The sequence below is a fragment of the Mobula birostris genome, chromosome 10 (assembly GCF_030028105.1).
Source record: "Mobula birostris isolate sMobBir1 chromosome 10, sMobBir1.hap1, whole genome shotgun sequence".
Taxonomy (NCBI): Eukaryota; Metazoa; Chordata; class Chondrichthyes; order Myliobatiformes; family Myliobatidae; genus Mobula; species Mobula birostris.
In genome coordinates this window covers 8230082-8257186 of record NC_092379.1, presented here as the reverse complement: position 1 = coordinate 8257186, position 27105 = coordinate 8230082, and the positions used below count along the sequence as shown (strand labels likewise).

At 43.9% G+C, this 27105-nt stretch overlaps 1 protein-coding gene across 5 annotated transcripts in view; it reads right to left on the bottom strand.

The window, feature by feature from the left end:
- The window catches only part of ptgir (prostaglandin I2 receptor), a 152232-nt gene that overhangs the window by 67275 nt on the left and 57852 nt on the right, over positions 1–27105 (bottom strand). Inside the window, exon 2 of one of the 5 annotated variants that reach the window (XM_072269870.1) lies at positions 12641–13347. The exons of the other annotated variants lie outside the window; for them this stretch is intronic. Within the exon in view, the coding sequence (XP_072125971.1) occupies positions 13303–13347 (45 nt within the window). The 3' untranslated portion in view covers positions 12641–13302. Of the gene's footprint in view, positions 1–12640; positions 13348–27105 lie in introns of those variants that run through there. 5 annotated transcript variants of the gene reach the window in all.

Sequence of the window (27105 nt, the reverse complement as noted above, 5' to 3'; positions counted from 1 at the left end):
CACATATTACAACAGAACAGTATCTCTGAACCACAACATGTCAGAAATTGAAGTCGATGGGCTACAAGAGCAGAAAACCACAAGCGTACTGTACACTCAGTGGCCAGGCTGCTAGGTACAGGAGCTGCATGATAAAGTAGTCACTGCATGTCTATCGCCATTGGCTCCAAACTCAACTGTGAGCGCCTTCCCCAGAAGGATCATGGTGGTGCGAGAAGTTCAATGGGCAATATTCTGTATATTGGCCTTGTCGACATTTCCCACATTAAGTATCATAAGACCATAAAATATAGGAGCAGAATTAGGCCATTTGGCCCATCGAGTCTGCTCCGCCATTTCATCAGGGCTGATCCATTTTCCCTCTCATCCCCAATCTCCTGCCTTCTCCCTGTTTCCCTTCATGCCCTGTCCAATCAAACTCTGCCTTAAATATACCCAATGACTTTGCCTTCACAGCCACCTGTGGCAACGAATTCCACAGATTCCCCATTCTCCGGCTAAAAGAAATTCCTCCTCATCTAAAAGAATGCCCCTCTAGTTTGAGCCTCTGGTCTATAAACTCCCCCTCCTTAGGGAACATCCTGCCCACATCCACTCTATCCGGGCATTTCAACATTCAGTAGGGTTCAATGAGGCTGCCCATTATTCTTCTGATTGGCCCAAAGCCATCAAACGCTCTTCCTATGACAAGCCCTTCAATCCCGGAATCATTTTTGTGAACCTCAGCCTCCTGGCTGTATCATTCCTGAGCTGGTAGGATAGGGAGAGGGTGGTGCAAGGGCAAGTTCAGGCTCTTCTCGCCACACTCATTGCCAACCTCAGTCACATTGAATGGGTTCATTGTCCAATGAGCAATGTGTACGTTGTGTGAAATTTGGACAGATTGAATCTATTCAGATGATCTCATGGACCACAAACTGAGTGAGGATCTCAGCTGCTGCCAGCTGCTAAGTTTGCCAGTACATTTAGACCTGGAGATGATAGACGGAAATGTATGGCATTTGAACTGCTGAGCAAGAATCTTGTTCCAGCGTCTTCAGCTCAGCTAACATGGGAAAGGAGTGGAAGGTTACACAGACAGGTATAATTATAGATACCGTCAGACATATGCCCTCATTAGAATCTCGTCTTTGAGCAGTTTTGGAAGGCTGAATTACATCCTTATTTGAACCTGATGCTGAATTGCGAATCACACAGAGGGCAAGGTTTCTGCTGCTGAGTAAACTGTAGTTTCTGCACAGTCGCACACCAGTTAACCCTTATCCTGCCAAAGTAGAGATCCGACGGCGTTCAGTTACGTGGTAACTCCTACCCAGCTCTACAAGCGGCAACTTTGTACGTTGGCACTGCAGTGTAATCCAAACCTGGCGGGGTAAGTGACGCCTCTGTGTTCACACCACGATGAACCTTCACCAGACTGAACAAACACTGTACGGTTACATCTTGATTAACTCTTCGCCTGCCAAGGAGGAAGTGACCGTATACAGTTACAGCGGGTGACTATTAAGTTGTAGGACAAACAGCGACTCGGAATTAGAATCAGAATCAGGTTTAATCACTCGTACTTGCCGTGACATTGGTTCATTTGTAGCAACAGTACAGTGTCATATAAAAAGACTCCAGATCACAATTATATTTATATAAAACAATTCAATTAAATAAGCAGTGCAAAAAATGATGAGGTGGTGTTCATGGGTCCATTGTTCATTTAGAAATGTAATGGTGCAGGGGAAGCAGATGGTCCTGAAAAGCTGAGTGTGTGCCTTTAGGCTCCTGTACCTCCTCCTTGATGCTAGCAATGAGAAGAGGGCTTGTCCTGGGTGATGGGGTCTTTGACCGCAAAGAGCTCCAGCGTGTGGTGAAAACTGCCCAGCAGATTATCGGCACCCAATTGCCCACCATCGAGAACATCTACCATAAACGCTGCCTGGGCGGGGCGAAAAGCATTAACAGGGATGCATCTCACCCAAACCATGGGCTTTTTACTCTCCTCCCATCCGGTAGGCGCTACAGGAGCCTCCGCTCCCGCATCAGCAGGCACAGGAAGAGCTTCTTCCCTGAGGCTGTGACCCTGCTGAACCTCTCATCACAACGCTAAGCAGTATTGTATCTATATAGTGCTGTCTCAGTACTTTTATATTTGTGTGCTGTAGCACTTTTTTTTAATTCGCAGTTATTTTGTAAATAAAATTATGCTTTGCATTTCTGGTCAGATGCTAAATGCATTTCATTGGCTTTGTATCTGTACTTGGCACAATGACAATAAAGTTAAATCTAATCTAAGGATGGATACAGCCTTATGGAGGCATCATCCTTTGAAGATGTACTCAATGCCGGGGAGGCGAGCGCCCATGATGAAGCTGGCCGAGTTTACAACCCTCAGCCAGTAGTGGCGGTGGAGGCAGATACATTAGGGACGTTAAAGAGACTCCTAGATAGGCGCATGGTCAGTAGAAAACTGGAGAGTTATGTAGGAGGGAAGAGTTAGACTGATCGTAGAAATGTTAAAAGCTCGGCACTACATTGTAGGCCAAGGGGTCTGAGCTCTGTTGTAATGTTCTATGTTCCGACAGCTTCATAGTTGGCACGACGCTTTATAGTAGCAGCAGCCAGGTTCAATTCCTGTCATTGTTGGTAAGGAGTTTGTACGATCTCCCCGTGACCATTTGGGTTTTCTCTGGGTGCTCCAGTTTCCTCCCACAGTCCAAAGACGTACCAGTTGGTTGGTTAATTGTAAATGGCCCCGTGATTAGGCTAGGGTTAATTGAGAGCTGCTGGCCCGCGCGTCATGAAGGGCCAGAAGGGCCTGTTCTGCACTGTGTCTCAATAAATCAATAACATCTGATAGCGGAGGGGAAGAAGCTGTGCCTAAAATGTTCAGTGTGTGCCTTTAGACTCCTGTAGCTGGATTTTCAGAAAGCAGTTGTTAAGGTGCTGCTGATCACAATAGGAGCCCATCATATTACAGGAAAGATACTAGAATGGATAGGATGGGCAGAAGGTAAGCAGTGGAAATAATGGGGGCCTTTCCAAGATGGCTGCAGGTGTCCAGTTGCATTTCCACAGTGGTCGCCATTGATCCGGATGACAGAATTGATGGCTTTGTGGACGATATGAAGATAAGTGGAGGGGGCAGGTAGTATTGAGGAAGAAGGGAGTATCAAAGTTGAAAGTACATTTATTATCAAAGTACGTAAACTGTCGACAACCCTGGGATTTGCCTTCTCAATGCAGAAGGATTTGGGAGGTTGGGAGAATGCGCAAAGATGGAGTGCAGTGTAGTATACAGATGGAATACAACACAGTATGATCAGGCCCTTCGGTAGAAGGAATAAATGTATAGTCTATTTTCTAAATGAAGAGAGAATTTGGAAATCTGAGGCGCAAAGGAACTTGGAGTTTGAGTGCAGGTTAACTTGCAGGGTGAGTCGGCATTCATTTTGAGAGGATTAACGTTGAGGCTTCAAAAGGCATTGGTCAGGCTATATCTGGAATACTGTGGGCAGCTTTGGACCTCATATCCGAGGAAGGACGTGCCGGCATTGGAGAGGGCCCGGAGGGGCTTTAGGAGAATGATCCCGGGGAGGATCATTTGGTGGGCCTGTGCTGGACTCATTGGAGTCTGGAAAGATGAAGGAGGGATCTCATTGAAACCTACCAAACGCTGAAAAGCCTGGATAGAATGGACATGGAGAGGATATTCCCAATGGAGGAGCATCTGGGACCAGAGGGCACAGCCTCAGAATTAAAAAGGAAAAAGGCACCCCTTTTGAAGAGAAATGAGGGGGAATTTAGCTCAAGGGCATTATACAAATACATCTCTTTGGAACAGAGATGAGGAGGAATTTCTTTAGCCGGAGGGTGCTAAATCTGTGGAAATCATTGCCACAGATGGCTATGCAGACGTGATCGGCTGAAAGGCATAATCCTGCTCTTATAATTTATGATTTTATGATTACAATGTGAGTAATCATTTCCTGCCCTCTTAACAGCCATTGTATATTTACACAGATTAACTCTTAATCTGTTGAATAAACTAATAAACTGTTAATCATTCACACACTGATTATATTCGACAATAAAGATTTTGCTTCCTGAGTAATTCTGAGTGTGTCTTACTGTTGATTATGGAAATCACCACAAAATTTCCCAGTCATGCACCATTCTTTTTGGAATTGCCTGTATTTGTTATTTCAATTCCTAATTCAAGTCAGAATCAACAAACTCATCCGTAAGGCCAGTGATGTTGTGGGGATGGAACTGGACTCTCTGACGGTGGTGTCTGAAAAGAGGATGCTGTCCAAGTTGCATGCCATCTTGGACAATGTCTCCCATCCACTACATAATGTACTGGCTGGGCACAGGAGTACATTCAGCCAGAGACTCATTCCACCGAGATGCAACACAGAGCGTCATAGGAAGTCATTCCTGCCTGTGGCCATCAAACTTTACAACTCCTCCCTTGGAGGGTCAGACACCCTGAGCCAATAGGCTGGTCCTGGACTTATTTCATAATTTACTGGCATAATTTACATATTACTATTTAACTAATTATGGTTCTATTACTATTTATTATTTATGGAGCAACTGTAACAAAAAACAATTTCCCCCAGAATTAATAAAGTATGACTATGACTATGACTATAATAACATGCCAAGATGAAAGAAGGCAATTTTGTTGGTTCAAAAATCAACAGACAGGTCATCAATGACGGGCAATTTGAAGAACTTCTAGTGGGACCGGAGAAAATCGTATGGAAGGCATTCAAAGGTGCTATTGAACATTTTCTTGGCAACTACAGCGCACCAAACTACGTGGCGTTGGTTGACAACCTTCTTCAAGCATACAAAATCATGAAGTGCAGCATGTCACTAAAGACTCATTTTCTGCATTCCCATTTAGACTTCTTCCCCACAAATCTTCATAGTGAGAGGTTTCTCCAGGACATTGCAGTCATGGACAATTGTATTAGGGCAACTGGAATTCATCAATGCTGGCTGATTATTGTTGGACACTTAAATGAGAAGCCTCAGACACTGAGTCCAAATGAATATCATCAACAAAACATTTTTAGCTTAGTAGAATTATTGCAAAGCATCAGCAACGTTATGCAATTAACTGCATTATATTCAATAAAAGTTAATTGTTTCTCCAAATTCCTACGTGATGCAAGTAGTCTGAAATTACATTTTTTGATCAGTTTCAAGTCATCCATCAAAAACAAAAAAAAATTCTAAGGAAGCAACATTTTTGAAAAAATATTGTTGTCCAATTTTGTTAACCTCGTCTCTGCCAAATGAGCAGCGACAGAGTCATAGTTCCAGTGTAACAAAAACTAAACCTGACAAACAATTATCTCTGTATAGTTTTGTGGTAAAACTAAGCTTCCTTACTGAGCAGGCAATGAATTTTTAAATTTTCAAATATAACTTTGCTCTTTCACTCTGTTCCCACATTATTATGATCCTGTATTGAATTGAATTGACTTTATTTCTTACATCCTTCACATACATGAGGAGTAAAAATCTTTATGTTACATCTCTGTCTGAATGTGCAATGTGCAATCATAGTAATTTATAATAATTTATCATAAATAGAACCTAATAAAGTAGCCGTTGAGTGTATGCTTTGGTATTTTGCTGCTGTATCCCATCCACTTCAAGGTTCAACATGTTGTGCATTCAGAGATGCTCTGCTGCGCATTACTGTTGTAATGCGTGGCTATCTGAGTTGCTGTTTCCCTCCTGTCATCTTGAATCTAGTCAGGCCGTTCTTCTCTGACCTCTTTCGTTAATAAAGAGTTTCACTCACAGAACTGCCGTTAACTGGATGTTTGTTTTGTTTCTTACACCATTCCCTATAAATGCTAGAGACTACTGTGCGAGAAAATCCCAGGAGATCAGCAGTTTCTGAGGTACTCAAACCACCCCATCTGGCACCACCATTCTGCAGTTCATATGACTTTGATCAGATTTCTTCCCCATTCTGATGTTTGGTCTGAACAACAACGGGACCTCTGATGTTGAGGCATTCACTGAGCTTTTTCAATTAGCTTGTGGACGTTTCATCACTAGTTGAAGGACATCCTCAGAGTGTGGTTGTTGCACGGCAAACGTCAACCGCAGCTACAAATATTCACCACCAACCTACACAACTGAACCTCTTGACCATGTCTGCATGCTTTTATGCATTGAATTGCTGCCACACGATTGGCTGATTAGATGTTTGCTTTACCAAGCAGGTGTACAGGTGCACCAAATAAAGTGGCCACTGAGCATATTTTCAGTAAATACAACCAGGGCCCGTGTTTCTCTGTTTTCATTGTACCGGCAATTCAACACATTTTCTTGCAAAGTGACAATGTGACAAGCCACTCGTGTTTCCTTCTTAAACAATGAAGTCAAGGGCTGGTAGCACAGTGTCCAGCTGCTCGGTTCAAAGTTCAGAGTAAATTTATTATCAAAGTACATATATGTCACCATATACAACCCTGAGATTCATTTTCTTGTGGGCAAACTCAAAAAATCCATAAACAATAACCAATAATGGCGGTAGGAGAAGATGGCAGCGTGCCGTACGTGTGCAGCCCTCCGGTGAAAAATGATATCGTATCTGTTAAATAGGGGCCGTGGACAATTCTGATTTAATCGAGAATGGATGTGAAATCACAGAGGAACATCTGGAGAAATTTCTGAAACGCCCGTTCGCTGCTGTCGTTACTGTGTGGTCGGGAATCTTTCGGAGGGTAGGCCTCAAAATCCTCGGCCTTGCCTGCTTTTGGCGACCGAGAAGGAGGTCGAATCGTTCGGACAGGGACGGCGCTCAGTACTCGGTGTCGGAGAGCTGATCAGAGCTCGAAGTTTTCAGATGACTCAGAGTCGGACTGTGGTCGGCATGGCAGGGAGAGTTTTTCTTCCTTCTCCCGTCTGCGTGAGATGTGGGACTTTTGAGAAACCTTGAACTTTACTGTGCTCACGGACTTCTTCATCAAGTTATGGTATTGTTACACTGTTTGTAACTATATGTTATAATTATGTGGTTTTGTCAGTTTTTTCAGTCTTTGTCCTATGTTTTGTGATATCACACCGGAGGAAATATTGTATCATTTCTTAATGCATGGATTACTAGATGACAATAAAAGAGGACTGCGTGTCTTCATAATCATAACAGAATTAAAGGAAGACAGCTCCATCTTGGACGTTCAACCAGAGTGCAGAAGACAACGGACTGAGCAAACACGCTCAGAAAGACTCAATAAATATCGAGGACATGAAGTGAAGAGTCCTTAAAAGTGAGTCCATTGGTTGTGGGAGCTATGATGGTTGTGGGGCCTTTCAATGATGGAGCAAGTGAAGTGATCCCCCTTGGCGTTGTGAAGTGTTGCGCAAACTGCAACGCTCCCGTGAAGCCCTACGATTTACCTTCTGCTGATCAGGACTGTTGTCACGAGAGAGATCAAAAACCCAGCTTAACTGAGCAGCCAATCAATCACATTGCAGGAAGGGGGAAGCAAGTTTTACTTCCATTAAAAACCTCATGCCATGCTAATTAAAGATTGAAACAAGCATGATTAAAGTAAAAGATAAAATAGAAAAACAACAGAATTTGCATCTTCAAAATCTCGGAAAATTTGAGAAACATTGCGTTAAACAATCACACACCCGTAAGTATTTTGGACAAGACTTTTTTGCCCAAACAGGAATGTGATTTACTAATATTAGTAAAAGCTTACTCTGGCCTCATGCATCTAAGTGTATGGGTTTCAAAATATTTTAAAATGGAATTAAATTGTGCAGAGCTGTAATTTATGTCATTTCAAATGAGTTTACTTGAACCAGGTGGAGAAGGGTGCAGGCATCATACCTATATAGACCCATGTTGGATCATGGACAGAAATTTTGGGATTTTTGTGTCAAAGTACACACTGTTGCTATCACCACAGCCAGAAACTGAGCTTAAAAGTTTTGGACGTCATAGACATTTTAGAATGCTATAGCACAGAAACAGGCCCTTCGGCCCACCCAGTCTATGCTGAACTATTATGTCGCCTCGTTCCGTCAACCTGCATAGGCCTCCATACCTCATAGAGTCATATAGCACTACATCACTGACACAGGCCCTTCAGCCCATCTAGTTCATTCTGAACTATTATGTTACCTAGTTCCATCAACCTGCACCCGGATCATAGCCCTCATTACTCCTCCCAACCAAGTACCTATTCAAATTACTCTTAACTGTTAAAATCAAACCCACGTCCACCATTTCTGCTGGCAGCTCGTTCCACACTCTTACCATCTGAGTGAAGAAGTTCCCCCTCATGTTCCCCTTAAACATTTCACCTTTCACCCTTAACCCATGACCTCAAGTTGTAGTCTCACCCAAACTCAATGGAAAAAGCCTGCTTGCATTTACCCTATCTATACCTCTCATAATTTTGTATACCTCTATCAAATCTCCTCTCATTCCCCTACACTCCAAGGAGTAAAGTCCTAACCTTTTCCTATAATTCAGGTCCTCAAGTCCTGACAACATCGTTGTAAATTTTTTCTGTGATCTTTCAATTCTATTGACATCTTTCCTGTAGGTATGTGACTAGCTCTGCACACAATACTCTGAATTAGGCTTCATGGTCTTCCTATACAATTTCAACATAACATCCCAACTCCTGTACTCAACTCTCCGATTTATGAATTCATTAGGATTGATTTTGTGGTTAAAATAATTTTATCCCCTCCTCTTTTGACGTTCTGAAGGGATCACAGACTCTGAGATTCACTGCTTCGTTCTATCTCCTTCTCTAAGACATGTTGCACGGCATCTTCCCCTATGATAGCAGGAGATCGAATGTCTGACCTTGTTCCTCTTCACTTCCCACCATCTAGGGATACCGACTCTCCTTCTAGATCAGTGGTTCTCAACGTGGAGTCCATGGCCACTGGATTTGAACTCTGAACTCTGGGATACCCTGAGCAGTATAGCACTGCGTTAATGCTATCCCACCATGACGGCCAATTTTCCCTATACTGTACATCTGCTCCTCAACATTGGGTGGCAGAGCCAATAATTAGGAGATCTATAATATAGTCCCTCTAAACCAGGGGTTTCCAACCTTTTTTATACCATTAACTGAGTGGTCTGTCAGCCCCAGGTTAGGAACCCCTGGTCTAGACGAAGCAGCATTTCATTGTTATTTTCAGTTTAGTGTATGTGCCTGAGCTTGAGACCTAGCCAGGGTCGCTAGGCAACACTTTCACGCTACACCCCAAAGTGGATACATTGTAACAATCTGTGGGCTGCTAGCCTAGGAAAATGCACAGAGACACAGATACAGCAGAGAAGTCAGTTATAACGTTGGTGATTCTATTTTTATACAAAGCGACTAAGAGACCATTAAAAACAAAGAGAAAGATAGTTATAACATTGGCAATTTTTTAATGTAAGGAACATAAGTTATGTGGTATGGGTAAAGTGAATTGTATCGCTTAATTTTAGTGACTATAATTTCCATGTAGTCTATAAGCAAGAAGTACACACCTGGCTATTTCTTTTCAAGAAGGATAGGTGTAGGAGTAGTTAATAGTGTTATTCCATGCCACTCCGTTAGCCACTCCCACATGGGAGGAGTTCACATCCTGTACAAGCAGGGTTATCGATAAAGTTTGTTTAAATATCTTGTATGATGGCCTTCTGGTCTGAGCTCTGCACTATCGCTCAATAAAAACGCAACTATGCGGTCCCTACCTCTGGCGATCACATGCACCTGTTAAGGAGACCCTGAACTTCTGCCAGCCTGTTATTAGTGTTCCTCATCCCAAACCCATTTTGACCTCGCTGCCTCTGGTCTGATCTATTGTCGCACTCAAGCCCAGCGTAAGCACAAGGAACAGCCTCTCACCATCTAATTTGGGGCATGTTACAGATTTCAACAATTGTAGACGAGTAGTCTTCCCATTCCGTGCCATTACATGCCAATGTGTTTTTCTTTCTCCCCAGATGCTGACTGACCTCATGGGGATTTTTAATATTCTCACATATTTCATGTTTTCAATAGCAGCTGCATTTTACAATTTTCTGTTGTACTATTTAGTTACTGAGGGCTCAGAGGTGGAAAGAGTGAGCAATTTCAATTTCCTGGGTTATCTCTGCAGACCCAACATACTGATGTAGCTTCAAAGAAGTTATGTCAGTGGCTATATTTCATTTGGAGTTTGAAGAGATTTGATATGTCACCAAAAACACTCGCAAATTTCTACAGATGTACTGTGGAGAGCATTCTAACTGGCTGCATCACCGTCTGGTATCTCATAGTCATAGTCATACTTTATTGATCTCGGGGGAAATTGATTTTCATTACAGTTGCACCATAAATAATAAATAGTAATAAAACCATAAATAGTTAAATAGTAATACATAAGTTATGCCAGTAAATTATGAAATAAGTCCAGGACCAGCCTATTGGCTCAGGGTGTCTGACTGTCTGACTCTCCAAGGGAGGAGTTGTAAAGTTTGATGGCCACAGGCAGGAATGACTTCCTATGACGCTCTGTGCTGCATCTCGGTGGAATGAGTCTCTGGCTGAATGTACTCCTGTGCCCATCCAGTACATTATGTAGTGGATGGGAGACATTGTCCAAGATGCCATGCAACTTAGACAGCATCTGAGAGGGGTGGATACGGCACAGGTTTGAAGTAAGCTACAGAGAATTGTAAACTCAGTCAGTTTCCTCCATAGTATCCAGGACATCTTTAAGAAGCATGCCTTGAAAAGGTGGCATCCATCACTCAGGACATGCCTTGTTCTCATCGCTACCATCAGGGAGGGGACACAGAAACCTGAAGCCTCACACTCCATGATTCAGGACAGAGAAATCTGGCAAGTAGTTGTCGGCAGCCTATGACCCCAGTAGGCAGTTTGGGCTTGAGTAAGTAAGGCTTCTCTTGTCTCCCCTCTTTCATGGAGTTCCCATTCAGTCTTTGCACTTCTCTCCTTCCTTAGCAACATAACAAGTGAGGGTGGAGGAGAAACACCTCATTTTCCATCTGGGTAGCCTCCAACCCGATGTCATGAATATCGATTTCTCCTTAGGGTAAAGAGAAAATCCTTCCTCCTCCTCTCACCTTCTATTTCCCATTCTGGCCTCTTACCTCTTCTCAGCTGCCTATCACCTCCCCCCTGAGTCCCCTCCTCCTTCCCTTTCTCCTATGGTTCACTCTCCTCTCCTAGTAGATTCCTTCATCTCCAGCCCTTTACCCTTCCCACCCACTTAGCCTCACTTCTCACCTTCCAGCTATCCTCCTTCCCCTCTCCCCACCTTTTTATTCTGGGATCTTCCCTCACCCCCACCCCCTTCCTCCTCAGCTCTCAAGCAGGGTCTCGTCGGCCCAAAACACCAACCGTTCATCAATTTCCATAGATGCTGCCTGACCTGCTGAGTTCCTCCAGAATTTTGCGTCTGTCACTTTGATTTTAAGCTTCCATACTTCTGATATAAGTTCACCAACTTGTCTATTTGATTCTATTTCTGTTTATATTTCAGATTCCCAGCCACTACAGTTTTTTTTTCTGGTTTTCTGGTGAAAATCTCACTTTAGAGTGGGCGTGGAGGTCATAATCCACTGACTCAGAGCCACAGATGAACTTAAGTTATAACACTGCCAACAGTGAGGTATGAAGGTACTGGAATACTAGCCTAGTTTAAGGGATAACTAGTTCAGTATGGTAGCCACTACACCGCAGCACGTAGTGTTTTCCACACTGGAAAGATGCCATTTTAAATTTTCATACATGCTCCCTTTCTCTGCATTGTGTACTCATAAGTCAGTTAAGGGAGCTAGGGCTTTACTCTTTGGAGAGAAGGAGGATGAGAGGAGACATGATGGAGGTGTACAAGATAATAAGAGGAATAGATAGAGTGGATAGCCAGCGCCTCTTCCCCAGGGCGCCACCGCTCAATACAAGAGGACATGGCTTTAAGGTAAGGGGTGGGAAGGTCAAGGGGGATATTACAGGAAGGTTTTTTACTCAGAGAGTGGTTGGTGCATGGAATGCACTGCCTGAGTCAGTGGTGGAGGCAGATACACTAGTGAAGTTTAAGAGACTACTAGGCAGGTATATGGAGGAATTTAAGGTGGGGGCTTATATGGGAGGCAGGGTTTGAGGGTTGGAACAACATTGTGGGCCGAAGGGCCTGTACTGTGCTGTACTATTCTATGTTCTATGTTCTATAAGTCAGTTTTGCTTGCTTTCTGCAAGAACTACAATATAATACATTCCAAGCACAAGAAGATACTCCTCTATTAAAATATTTTTGCTACACAGTCAAACTATTGAATTCACCAAAGGACCAATAAGCACAGATTCATCTATAGTCTTCCTAGAGACTGTCTTCCTTTGAAATAAAAGAGAACAATAATTCAAGAGTTCAATTTAATATCGGAGACTGTACACTGTACAAACCTGAAATTCTTACTCTTCACAGACATCCTCAAAACAAAAGAAAACTCCCAAAGAATGAATGACAGAAAAAAGACATAAGAACCTCAGCGCCCCCTACCCCACTCCCACACACAAGCAGCATTAAACCCTCCCCTACTTATTCTAACAGTAAGGATCAGCATTCCCACCACCCACCATGCCAGAAACAACAAAGCCCTCAAAGAGAGACCATGGTCTACAGTCCATCACAGCGCTAAGCAGTATTGCGCCCATATTGGACTGTCTCAGTACTTTTATATTTGTGTGCTGTAGCACTTACTTTTTATCCGCAGTTATTTTGTAAACAATACTATTCTTTTGCACTTCTGGTCAGATGCTAATTAGATTTGATTAGATTATGAAGACACGTAGTCACCTTTTATTGTCATTTAGTAATGCATGCATTAAGAAATGATACATTATTTCCTCCGGTGTGATATCACAAAACACAGGACAGACCAAGACTGAAAAAACTGACAAAACTACATAATTATAACATATAGTTACAACAGTGCACAATACCATAACTTGATGAAGAAAGTCTGTGAGCACAGTAAAATTCAAAGTTTCTCAAATGTCCCACATCTCATGCAGACGGGAGAGGGAAGAGAAACTCTCCCTGCCATATCCGACCATAGTCTGACTCTGTGTCATCCAAAAACTTCGAGCTCTGATCAGCTCTCCGACACCGAGTACTGAGCGCCATCTCTGTCTGAGCGATTCGACCTCCTTCTCAGTCGCCAACAGCAGGCAAGGCCGGGGATTTTGAGGCCTACCCTCCGAAAGATTCCCGACCACACAGCAACGACAGCAGCGGACGGGCGTTTCAGAAATTTCTCCAGATGTTCCTCTGTGATTTCACGTCCATTCTCTATCAAATCAGAATTGCATTTCTTTGGCTTTGTATCTGTACTTGGCACAATGACAATAAAGTTGAATCTAATCTAATCTAATCAAAAACTAACTGGTACTCCAACATTTTTGACATGCCCCAAACACCCTCTCTCACTAACAATGACATGGATGGAAGTAACTGTGCTGCATGCTACTTCTAAAAGAAAAAAATGTCCATACAGTATATGTAAAAATAAATTTTCATTACTAAGCAACAGTCCAAACTTACAATGTCCCCAAATCATTGATGTCACGTAGAAAACCTGACAGTCAACAAAACATAAGAAAGAGGAATGAAATGAGGCATTAGGGAGATGCTGTTGGCTAGACATCAAACTAGTGAATATTGCTCCACTCATCGCCTTCCCTTACTCAAGAGGGCAGACACGCTAAAGTTTAACATGTCATCCAGCTATCCCACAGAGGGCATGCACCATGGGGTAATGTCACTGGCTTAGAACTTCCATACTAACAACTCCATAATTTTTCTCACTGCCTGGTCATCCACAGATTTATTTTTCTCACTGAAAACACAATCTTGAAGAGGAACATAGTACCACCAGGCTCAGGGACAGCTTCTATCCCACTGTAATCGGACCCTTGAACAGACCTCTTGTACAATGAGATGAACTCCGGGCCTCAGAATATATATGGCTTTGATTGTGTGCTTTATTGTTTACCCGCACTGCACTTTTTCAATGCCTTTTACATTTTATACTGCTTTGTTATTGTTTTACCTTGTTCTAGCTAAATGCACCGTGTAATGAACTGATCCGTACAAATGGAATGAAAGACAAGATTTTCAGTGGTACATGTGAATGTATCTTACCAATACCGATACCAATACTGATACCAAAACCAATACTGATAACCATACCAATGCCAATACCAGTATCAATACCAATACCATTATAAATGTCAAAACCGAAAGTAATACTGATACCAATATTGATACGAATACTGATAACATTACCAAATCCAATACCTATACCGATATTAACACCAGTACCAATATTAATACTGATAATAATATCAATATAAATTTCAATACCATTACAAATTCCAGTATCAATACCAATACTGATACCAATACAAATACCAATACCTATAACAATATCAATAACCAATACCAATTCCAATACTATTACCAATACCAATACCAAGAATTTAAATTGAATTGAGTTGAATTGAATTTATTACTCACATCCTTCATATACATGAGTAAAAATCTTTACGTTACATCTCCGTCTAAATGTGCAATGTGCAATTTATAGTAATTTATAATAAATAGTATTTACAACAATACAACATAGAAATACAATTGTGTCAGTATGAATTAATCAGTCTGATGGCCTGGTGGAAGAAGCTGTCCCGAAGCCTGTTGGTCCTGGCTTTTATGCTGCGATACCATTTCCCGGATGGTAGCAGCTGGAACAGTTTGTGGTTGGGGTGACTCAGGTCTCCAATGATCCTTTGGGCCCTTCTTACACACCTGTCTTTGTAAATGTCCTGAATAGTGGGAAGTTCACATCTACAGATGCGCTGGGCTGTCCGCACCACTCTCTGCAGAGTCCTGCGATTGAGGGAAGTACAGTTCCCGTACCAGGCAGTGATGCAGCCAGTCAGGATGCTCTCAAATGCTCCCCTGTAGAAAGTTCTTAGGATTTGGGGGCCCATACCAAACTTCAACCGTCTGAGGTGAAAGAGGTGCTGTTGTGACCAATATCAATGCCAATACCAATACTGATAGTGATACCCATACCCATACCAATACCAGTACTAATATCAATACCAATAGCAACACCAATACCAAAACCCACGTCAATACCAAAAGCGATATCAATACCAGTACCAATACTAATATCAACACCAATACCAATGCATTCCATCAGCATTGTCCAATCAACTGTACAGTCAAATCATCAAATAGCTCTTAAGCATCTCAGACTAGCACGTCAGCCAGGGTCACCTCTCGATAATAGCTTGTTTCCTGTCCAGGTAGTTGTTTTACCTTTCTTCCAGTTTTTCTCATTACAAGTTGACCTGGGCACAGCACACAGACGCAACCGGAAGTGCGATAGTCTCGTTAGTATCTTTATTTCCTTAGAAGGTTAAGGAAGGTTAGGCTTGTCACGAACACTCTTACAAACTTCTATGGATGTACTCCTGAAAGTATCCTGACTGGTTATACCACGGTCTGGTGCGGCAATGCGAATGCGCGGAAGAGTCATGGACTCTCGGCACATCACGGTCACTTCCCTGTCCTCCAACAAGAGACGCTGCCTCAAAATGGCAAGATCCAACATCAAGGACCCCACCCTGGGGCCAAGCCACCTTTCATCAGGCAGAAAGTATAGAAGCCTGAAATTCCACACAACTAAATTCAAGAAAGAGCTATTTCCCTTCAACTATTCGGTTCTTGAATTAACCGGCAAAACTCTAATCACTACGAACACTTTGAACTACAGTATAGCCACACTACGAACACTTTGAACTACAAAGGACTTCTTTCCTGTTCTAATTGTGTTTCCTTCTGAAAATTGTGTATGATTTATATTTTTTTTTATTTAGTGATATGGAGTGGAATAGGGCCTTCCTCACTATCCTGACAGCTCCGATTTAACCCTAACTTAATCACGGGACAACTTACAGTGCCTAATTAACCCACCCGGTATGTCTTTAGACTGTGGGTAGTATCTGGAGGAGCCGGAGAGAACCCACACATTCCACGGGGTTAACGCACAGATACTCATTACAGAGAACACCAGGATTAAACTCTGAACTCTGGCGTCCGGAGCTGCATAGCATCACGCTAACCACTGTGCTACTGTGGTGCCTGAGGCTTTCTTGTGAGTGCTGCTTCTTTGATGCCATGAGCCTGCGATGCTGCAGCAAGCGAGCCTCTCACTGCAGCTGTGCAGACGTGCACCTGAGCAGGTGACAACTTTTAAGACTTTGATAGATTAAGGAACGTGGAGTTCGACTGATCCGATAGGGGAGGTTAATGCTCAGGGTAATCAGAATCAGAATAAGGTTCAGTATCTGTCGTGATTACTTAAAAAACAAACCAAAACTGCTTGGCCGAGTGAGGGATTCGACACTGTGTAACACGCTTCCAAGTAAAAATCAAGTGGGAAAAAGTAGTTATTACGGAACCAGCAAAGACGAGCAACAAACATAGAGGTTGTGAAATGAATAACGTAAGCATAATACGCAAAGTTAGCAATACCAACATTAGCGGTCAACAAAAAATATTGATTCCCTGGCTCACCCCCATTCTAATTAAACTAAACGAACAGCACAACGGTGAATAGGTGACTAAACTTATTCTTTTACCATGACCCAACTCACATAACACGTTTCAAAGTTGCTGGTGAACGCAGCAGGCCAGGCAGCATCTCTAGGAAGAGGTACAGTCGGCGTTTCAGGCCGAGACCCTTCGTCAGGACTAACTGAAGGAAGACAGTCCTGACGAAGGGTCTCGGCCTGAAACGCCGACTGTACCTCTTCCTAGAAATGCTGCCTGGCCTGCTGCGTTCACCAGCAACTTTGATGTGTGTTGCTTGAATTTCCAGCATCTGCAGAATTCCAGTTGTTCACATAACACGTTACTGTAACCCATAGTAGAAGGCGCAACAGACAGAAAATAGATGTGTGTCTCCAACAAGATCGCTGGCATATGAAACTTCTTGTTTCGTGGCAGAATTACATAGCAAAACACAACAATAAAACAACTACAAATTACAATAAGGAATATATATTAAAAATTAAAATAAATAGGTAGTGGGAAAAGAGAACAAAAAGGAAAACAGAAGTAGAGAGGTCGTGTTTGTGGGTTCATTGCTCATTGTCCATTGGGAAATCTGTTGGCAGAGTGGAAGAAATGTCTCTTTCATCTCAGACAGTTGATGACGTTTGGTAAGAGCCCCAAAATCCAAAGAACTTTCTACAGGGGCACAATTGAGAGCATCCTGACTGGCCGCATCACTGTCTGGTATGGGAACTGTACTTCTCCCAATCGCAGGACTCTGCAGAGAGTGGTGTGCATCTGTAAATGTGAACTTCCCATGATTCAGGACGTTTACAAAGACAGGTGTGTAAAAAGGGCTCGTAGGATCATTGGGGACCCGAGTCACCCCAACCACAATCTACTCCAGCTTCAACGACCTGGGAAACGGTACCGCAGCATAAAAGCCAGGACCAGCAGGCTCCGGGACAGCTTCTTCCACCAGTCCGTTGGATTGATTAACCCACGCTGATTTGAGTGTATTCTATGTTACATTGACTGTTCTATTTATTATAAATTATTATAAATTACTATGATTGCATATTGCACATTTAGGCGGAGACGTAACGTAAAGATTTTTACCCCTCATGTATGTGAACGATGTAAGAAATAAAGTCAATTCAATTCAGTTCAGGTATTTAATGGCTCTGGGCCTGTACTCGCTGGAGTTCAGAAGAATGAGGGGGAGATCTCATTAAAACTGACTGAATATTGGAAGACAGAGATTGAGTGGATGTGGAGAGGATAATTCAATTGGTGGGAGAGCCTACAACCAGTATAGAACGATGTCCTATTAGAACAGAGATGAGGAGGAAGTTCTTTAGCCAGAGGGTGGAGAAATAGATGAAATTGGCAAATATCTATGTGACTTTGCGAAGATTCACCTGTGCTCAGGTGCACGAGTTTGGAAAGACAGAATCCACTCAGTAAATTCTCCTCCCTTTTGCATTTTGATGCTACAGCTGTCAATTCCAAACCCACCAAGTCTCTTATTTGATTTCCTTCTATAAAATCATCAACTCTGTTTACGAAAGGAGTTTGATCTCTGGAACAGCATCACCTGCTGCCGGCAAATTGGACAACGTACAGTCCTGTGCAAAAGTCAAATGTACGTAGCGAGGGTGCCTGAGACTTTTGCACAGTATCGTATTGGTCAATGTGGAGCAGACAAAAGTTTGTAAATCTGACGGGAGCAGACGATGTTGGGAATGGTGGGCATGGAGCACCATGACAGGTGGCAGAGAAGGAGTGCCAGGGGTCAGGGGAGGTGGCACAGGTGCAGACACACCCAGCCCTGAGACACCAGGCAAGGACACGCGATTCCAAACAATTGGTTTATTGATTATTACAGAATGTCTCTCTGGTGCTTCCCTCTCCCTCCCCTCTCCCTTCCCCTTTTCCCAACCATGATTCCCCTCTCCCTGTCCCCTTCCCACTCTCAGTCCACAATAGAGACCCAGATCAGAATCAGGTTTATCATCACTCACACCTGTCATGAAATGCATTTTTTTGTGTGGCAGCAGTACAGTGCAATACATAAAATTACTACAGCACTGTGCAAACGTCTTAGGCAGCCTAACTGTATATATATATGTGGGTTTAGACTTAAGCACAGTACTGTATACAACGGGGCAACAGGGCCTTTCCACTTAAACAGCCCAATTAAACCCATGTGTCCATTTAATTGGTAACACGGATGTACCTGGGTGGTGCGGGCTCATTGAGGGGGAAGGGCCTGTTAATGTGTTGTATATCTAAGTAACTTTTCAAAAACTTCTTCTTTAGCCTGTCCATCTTTGGAACGTGGGAGGGTATTGGAGTAAGCCCACGTGGTGGTGGAGGGAAAGTACAAGTTCTTTACAGACAGCGGCAGGCGTTGTAACCCGGTCAGAATCAGAATCAGAACTCAGAATCAGAATCAGAATCAGAATCAGACTCACAATCAGAATCAGAATCAGTATCAGACTCAGAATCGGAATCAGAATCGGGTTTATTATCACCAGCATGTGACGTGAAATTTGTTAACTTAGCAGCAGCAGTTCAACGCAATACATAATCCAGCAGAGACAAAAATAATAATAATAGATAAAATAATAAAAAATAATAATAATAAGTAAATCAATTATAGTATATGTATATTAAATAGATCAGAAAAACATGCAAAAACGGAAATTCTGTATATAAAAAAAGTGAGGTCGTGTCCAAAGCTTCAATGTCCATTTATGAATCGGATGGCAGAGGGGAAGAAGCTGTTCCTGAATCGCTGAGTGTGTGTCTTCAGGCTTCTGTACCTCCTACCTGATGGTAACAGTGAGAAAAGGGCATGCCCTGGGTGCTGGAGGTCCTTAATAATGGACGCTGCCTTTCTGAGACACCGCTCCCTGAAGATGTTCTGGGTACTTTGTAGGCTAGTACCCAAGATGGAGCTGACTAGATTTACAACCCTCTGCAGCTTCTTTTGGTCCTGTGCAGTAGCCCCTCCATACCAGACAATGATACAGCCTGTCAGGATGCTCACCACGGTACAACTATAGAAGTTTTTGAGTGCATTTGTTGACATACCAAATCTCTTCAAACTCCTAATGAAGTACAGTCGCAGTCTTGCCTTCTTTATAACTGCATCGATATGTTGGGACCAATTTTGATCCTCAGAGATCTTGACAACCAGGAACCTGAAGGTGTAAAGCGATGTGCTGACTGCTATGCTCCCGAGCCTCCTGTTGACTGGAGACAGAGTTTTGTGCCGACCTGAGAGACACTGACACTGGAATGCAGAGCTGGAAATAAACCAGTGGGGAAAGTCCAGCAGGCTGGCCAGCATTTACATCAGCAAAGGGACGCCGCAGTTTCTGGCCGAGGCAGGATTTGCTTTAGTATGTCACCTTTTGTCTCTGCAGTCAGCTCACGTTTAAAGGATTTAAAGAATTCAAAGGATTCAAAGTACATTTATTACCAAAGAATGTATGAATTATATAATTTGCTGCTGCTGCATTCACCAGCAACTTTTATGTGTGAATCTTGAGATTTATCTGCTTACAGGCAGCCACAAAGCAAGGAGCCCGAAAGAACCCATTTAGAAAGAGACCAGCACCCGATGTGCAGAGAAAGAGGGGAAAAAAACACAAATCATGCAAACAATAAAAGCAAGCAACAGCTTTCTGAACCAAATTGAGTCCTTAGACTCAAATCCCGGAGCAGCTGGAGTAGGCCTACAGCCTCGGTGTCAGTTCATCATACAGCGGAGAAAAGCTCACAGACAAAAAAGCGGAGAGTGCCCGGCGCGGTCAAACAGCTTCAACGCTGCGGAGAGAGGAGTGAGCGTCGAGGGAGAGCGAGCAGCGTCAGCCCTAGTCTCAGATTCCGACACCCTGCCTTCCCAGTCCATCTGGGCTGCTGCTTAAGTCGCCCAAGCACCGGATTGTGCCGTGCACTGGGACCCGGGTCCGGCCACAGCGACACGTTCTGGGCCCAAAGTTGTTCTCGACCTTTCCAAATCAGTTCGGAACTTAGATAGATCCCAATTTTAGGTGAATGGGCACCGAAACTCCTCCTCTTCGAATTGCTTGCTCCAACACCATCTCCGAATTCGACGCCGCCTCGAACTTTGCATCACACCAGCACAACTTGCCCTCTAATTGTTTGCGGTGATAGTTTACCACAACTTGCCTCATTAAAAGATGTGATTAAAGATATTTTTAGTCGTATTTCTTGACTTTTCAACTACCAAGAAGCTGTTGCCCGACTTTACTAGCATTATCTTAAACTGGAACAAGGTTTACTGATTTCAGTCATAACAAATCAAACGTTTCCAGTCATTCACTCAATACAGACTGAATGTTTCCAGTCAGTTCCTAACATGGATGGGGCTTGAGCCAAGTCTCTATCTTCTGATTTTATTCAATACCCTGTAGAAACTTTCACCTTGGGCTGTGGACAATTCCTGCCAAAAAAAATTGACGGCAAGGAGCAAAAGAAACATGGAGAGAATTCTTGGCCAGTACTGTTCAAGACCCAGGGGGAATAAGAATTGGTCTTAATAGCCATTGGAATGATGATTCAATGGGAATCTCAGCAGTGTGCTCAGGGGACCTACAAGAAATTGTAAAAAGGAAGAGTGAGCGATTTGGAGAGGCCTTGAATTGGAAGAGTTTCAATGTCCGTCCACCTAGCCTGGATGCGAGGTTGGATTGCTTCGAGCGCTGAGCTGATTTGGTGAGATTGAAAACAGCTTTGGGCTGGGCGGCCTGGGTGTGTCGCTGCACCAGGGTCTGTGTCTTGGAGCAAGTACTACCCAGTACTTGGCCAACTTAGAAGCTGGCTCAGGGAGACGGGAAGGCCCGAGTGTTGGGACCGGAGGCGGAGCGAGGGTTAGGCTGCTCTTGCTCACGTGGTGTCCGTTCATCTCTCCGCGGCGTCAAGGCTGTGGACTGCTCTGGCGGATGTCCTTTCTGCAGGGTTTTGTGGTGCTTTGCCCCTCTAGTGTGATGAACTGAGATCAAGGCTTCGGCCTACTCCAGAGAGTGCATCTAAGGACTCCAACTGGTTCGGAATGTGGTCGTTTACATGATGTGTGTGTGTGTGTGTGTTTTCCTCTTTCTCTGCACAGTGGTTATAGTCTTGCTTTTTTAAAAATTGGGTTATTCGGGTTTCTTGTTTTGTGGCTGCCTGTAAGCAGACAAATCTCAAGGCGTATAATTGTACATTCTTTGATTAAAAACTGTACCTTGAATCTTTACCCTGTGCTTGGCCCCCAGAGTCTGCCTGGTCAGAAGAAGACCAATAGGGGGGCCTCCTGACTGATGTGCGCACCTCCTCTCTACTCAAAGGTGAGGGGCGTGGTGATGAAGTGCACCCAGAACTTGAGGAGCATTTCCCTTCAAGGACAGGATCTGTGGACGGAGTTTTGCCACCTGAGTGTGGACAGACACCAACTACTGACCAGCGTCCTTGGATCAGAGACTCAGATCTGTGCCAATAACCCTTGCCCTGGAGCAAATCGATGATCTTGATGGCAAAAGCGTCACTGGGACCAGGGGGACCGCTCCATACTGAGGCAAGAGGTCCACCAGTTTTTCTAATCCAATTTATTCAGAATAAAAACATTATGATAAACTTTACAATGCCTTTTCCTACTTACACTCACAAATAACGTGTTAATTAGCATTCAATTACTTTTCATAACAGGATTGTTGCCACTCATGTGCTCCCCCCCCCCCCGAGGTAGTTCACTACTACAACGGTTGAGGGTGAGGCTTCCTCACCCAAGCTGGCCCCTCCCTCTCCATTAGAGGAAGAACCTGACACTGTGGTGTTTCCCTACCGAGCCCTCACATTTGCTGCACCGAGCTTCAGTGCATCATAGAAACGAGAACACATCATAGAAACAGGCCACTTGGCCCACAGTGCTGAACCGGCTAAAAATAACTCAAACACAAACCTACACCTTGTCCATATCCCTCCATCTTCCTCACATCTATCTGCCTGTCTAAACATCTCCTCAAAGCCTCTGATGTATTCATCTGCACCACCATACCAGGCATCGCATTCCAGGCATCCAGCACTCTCTGAGTAAAATCTTACCCCTCATCTCCCCCTCTCACCTTCAATACATGCCCTCTGGTATTAGACATTTCAAACCTGGGAAATAGATACTGCCTGTCTACTCTGTCTATGCCTCTGATAATCTTATAAACCTCTATCAGATCTCCCCTCACCATCCACTGCTCCAGTCAAAACAACCCAAGTTTATCCAGCCTCTCATGATAGCACATGCCCTCTAAACCAGGCAGTGTCCTGGTAAACCTCTTTTGCACCCTCTCCAAAGCCTCAACATCCTTCCTATAGTGGGGTGACTAGAACTGCAAACATCCCCTCAGCACGTGCTCTCGCAGCCTGGAGCGTGTCCATCGACAGCTTTCCTCCACAGACGCCTCGGTATGCTGGCAGACCAAGCTTTGGGCAGCCGAAGGTCGTCTTTCACCGAGCCGACGGCAATGGCAGTTGATGTCCGTTCCCGCTCTCGTGTGTGTGTGTGTGTGTGTGTGTGTGTGTTTGTCTCCCCCCCCCCCCCGGGAACAAACCGTATATCAGGGAGTCCTCTGTCACGCAATTGCTCAAGGCGAACCATGACGCAGGCCCCCAGCTGGTTTACGAGCTGTGCTAGGCCCCTATAGGAAAGTACTCAGAAGTGTCGGTGGCCATCAGATCCACAACGTTCTGCTGAAACCAAATTAGAGGAAGGATGAGGCACAATCCAAGTCTTATTGGGTCTGTGCCTTGGGACTCCACAAGCAGACCTTCAGTGCACTGAGCTATGGACGGTGCAGAGTAAGGTCTAGAATTGACTCAGACTCTGACTCTGACTCAGACTCGTAATAAGCAACATGGCACAAACAGAACCCCCAGGTGCAATCACGAACAGTAGCACTAGAGATGAAACTCCTATGATTGAGCACAGAGTGCTCAGCACCAGGCCTCCAAGTCCAGACTTTCCATGAAGGAACGTGGCAGGCAGTAATTGGCAGTCCGAGTCTCAACTGGATAGAGGCAGCTAACCTTACTCCGGGGAACCTTAACGCCGAAACCCGGGTGCCTGCCACTGTTCAGTTGGGACCACGATGACACACCTGCTTCAGGGCTGAGTTCTCAGACTCCAATTCAAGCAAATCCCTCCCAAGGCATTTCACCTTGCGCTCCCGCCTCATGACAGAAAATGCAAATCCTGGAGGCGGGGATGGCATCTCGCTTTCTTCTCCATAATTAGAAATAGATTCGGGTTTATCATAACTGACAGTGCCATGAAATATGTTTTTTTTTGCAGCGTCAGAGCAGTCAATCATAAAAATTACCAGAAGTTACAAAATAAATAGACAGCATAAAAGACAAATAATGAGTGGTCATGGATTCAGCCCAGAAGCAATCCCAAAGTTACCCCTCCTCCAGCAGCTGTTTGTTAACGTGCCAGAATGCAGTTCCCATCTCGAATCCCAAACGAATGAGTTCCATCGACACCAGGCAGTGGTCCAGCCATGCTAATGGCTGAATGGAAGTGGTAATCGGTCCAACATGGAAACGGCTGTAGGGAGGATGTGATTGGTCCAGCCATGGTAATGGCTGTATGGAAGTGGTGATTGGTCCAGCATGGAAACGGCTGTATGGAGGATGTGATTGGTCCAGCCATGCTAACGGCTGTATGGAGGATGTGATTGGTCCAGCCATGGTAATGGCTGTATGGAAGTGGTGATTGGTCCAGAATGGAAACGGCTGTATGGAGGCTGTGATTGGTCCAGCCATGCCAACGGCTGTAAGGAGGCTGTATGAAGTTTGTGGTTGGGGTGACTTGGGTCCCCAGTGATCCTCCGGGCCCTTTTCACACACCTGTCTTTGTAAATCTCCTGAGTAGCAGGAAGTTCACATCTACAGATGCACTGGGCTGTCTGCACCACTCTCTGCGATTGAAGGAAGTACAGTTCCCATGCCAGGCAGTAATGCAGCCAGTCAGGTTGCTCTCAGTCATGGCCCCATAGAAAGTTCTAAGTTCTGAAGCACGAGAGCATTGCCCCCCTTTGAAGCTGTGGCTACTTAAAGCCTTCAGATCTTGTTCTGTTGAACAGACTGCAGAAATATTTATTATCTTCTGAATTTGCGTAGATTCTTGCTCTCTGATCTGCTGCCTGATTGGATTACGCCAGCAAGCTCTGGATCGTGTCATCTCCAGCCGCACTGTTTAACAAGATCTGTGAGGGATGCCAGTAAGTGGGCAGAGCACAGGAACTGGGCAATATTGAATTACCAATAATGCAAATATGACTAATTCTGGGAGCTGTCAGTATTGATTTATACAGATCTCCTAGCCTTGAGCTCGCTGTTTATGTTGCTGAGGAGGCGTCTGAACGCAAGAGAGCCATATATAGCAGGAGCTGGTAGAGAAGTGCCAGAGACAGGGGTGGAGAGGTTTTGCTGGCAGCTCGTTCTGCAGAACCTGCTCTCTCCTTGGCATTACAGAGGCTGCAAAAGAACGAGCCACCAGGGGCGTCACAGAGGCTGCTGAGCGAGCCTCCAGACGGCCAGGGATCAAGAGGTTTGACCCGTGGACCAACGCTGCTGGGACACAAGCCAGGGCCTGATCAACCCCGGCTGGGTCGCTTGGGCGAGGATGTTTAATGTTGAAAGACCCGAAAAGCTCGATGATCCCAGGTCACACCACTGACGATGTGTCCCAGTGCATCTCATTGCCACCATCAGGGAGGAGGTACAGGAGCCTGAAGGCACGCACTCAGCGACTCAGGAACAGCTTCTTCCCCTCTGCCATCCGATTTCTGAATGGGCATTGAAACCATGAACACTACCTCATTATTTTATTATTTATCATTTATTTTAGCTATTATACTTACTGTAATTCAGTTTTCTAAAAATTATTTTGTATTGCAATGTACTGCTGCCACAAAGACAACAAATTTCATGACATATGCCAGTGGTATTAAACCTGATTCTGATTCTAATCTCAGCGTCAAGGAAAACGGGAATTCAGGAACACTTTGAACTCCAGGTGAGCCGTAGAAGTAACAATGCATTTAATGTTTAATCAGCAGAACGACCTGTACAGGGTGAGAAGGAGCAAGGGCAGGGACGGATTGATGAAGGGGCTAATGAACCTTGGCCTCTCGTTTCCATGGCTTTGTTTCCACAGAGTTTGTTGCCTCCTGTCCAGAGCCAAGGACCCTCCATTCTCGCTGTCCAACTACAATAAGCAGACCACATTTGCTTCCATGCACGTTCATGGGCCGAGCTTGGTGGCTTGTTCACCGCCAGAAGGAATGGGCTTTACCAGAACCAACATTGCTCTATTTTCAACGAAGTACTTTATTAATAAATAAATACACAGGAAATATAAAATTATACATGGACTTTGTAGCAGCAAAAATCCAAACAATTACCACTAGCCTGCGACTGCCACGGGATTGTTGTATGCTCTTGTTTGATGCACCCTCAGCTCCAAAGACATGTTTGTTACAAAGAGTCGAATTCCTCATTCCAATCCTCCATAATGAGCAAACGTACAGTCTTGAAGCAATATTAAGTGGCCAGCAGAGATATTACCTCCGCTGGTCCCAAGCCACAAACTGCCACAAAATAAGCAAGAATACGGAACTTATTCCCTTTGCTTTTACCCTGCCGCCACTCAAGTGACCAGTTTCCATGATAAACGTGCAACACAGAATACAAAGCAGACAGAGAACAGATACATAACTCCTACACCTTTCTTTACATTTATAATGCCTTAGAATCTAGACCTTCATAGTATCAAGCTGTCCTCAGGGTGTGCCTTATTCTGATTGTCGAAAGTTGCTTCCGTTGTGATTGGCTAGTTTAGAAACTACAGCTGCTTTTCCCATTGGATAGCTGCCTGGTGTCCAGTTTCAAATATCCTGAGTTTCAAATAGCACGTGGAAGGGGCTTGCTCTCTTCTTCCTTTGTTTAAGGCAAGGGTGAACATGATGATTGAGAAGGTATGCTCCTTGTGAACTTTTAATTAGGTATAACTTTTAATTTTTATAGATGCACAGTAGATAGCATTCTTCTAGGGTGCATCACAACCTGGTATGGAAGTTGTCCTGTCCAAATATCCAGACCTGCCTCTCGGTTTTTTTTTTGCACTACCTTACTTCCCGTTTTTCTATTTTCTATTTATGATTTATAATTTAAAATTTTAATATTTACTAATTTTAACTGTTTTTAATATTTATAATATTTAATATTTGTAATCCAGGGAGTGTGAAGTGCAGAATCAAATATTGCTGTAATGATTGTACATTCTAGTACCAATTGTTTGGTAACAATAAAGTATAAAGTATAAAGGTATATTTGTTGAATGTATGCATGTTTGTTTAGTATTAATCATTGTAGTTTCTGTAACTTGGGGAACATGAATGTTTGGTCGAATTTTTA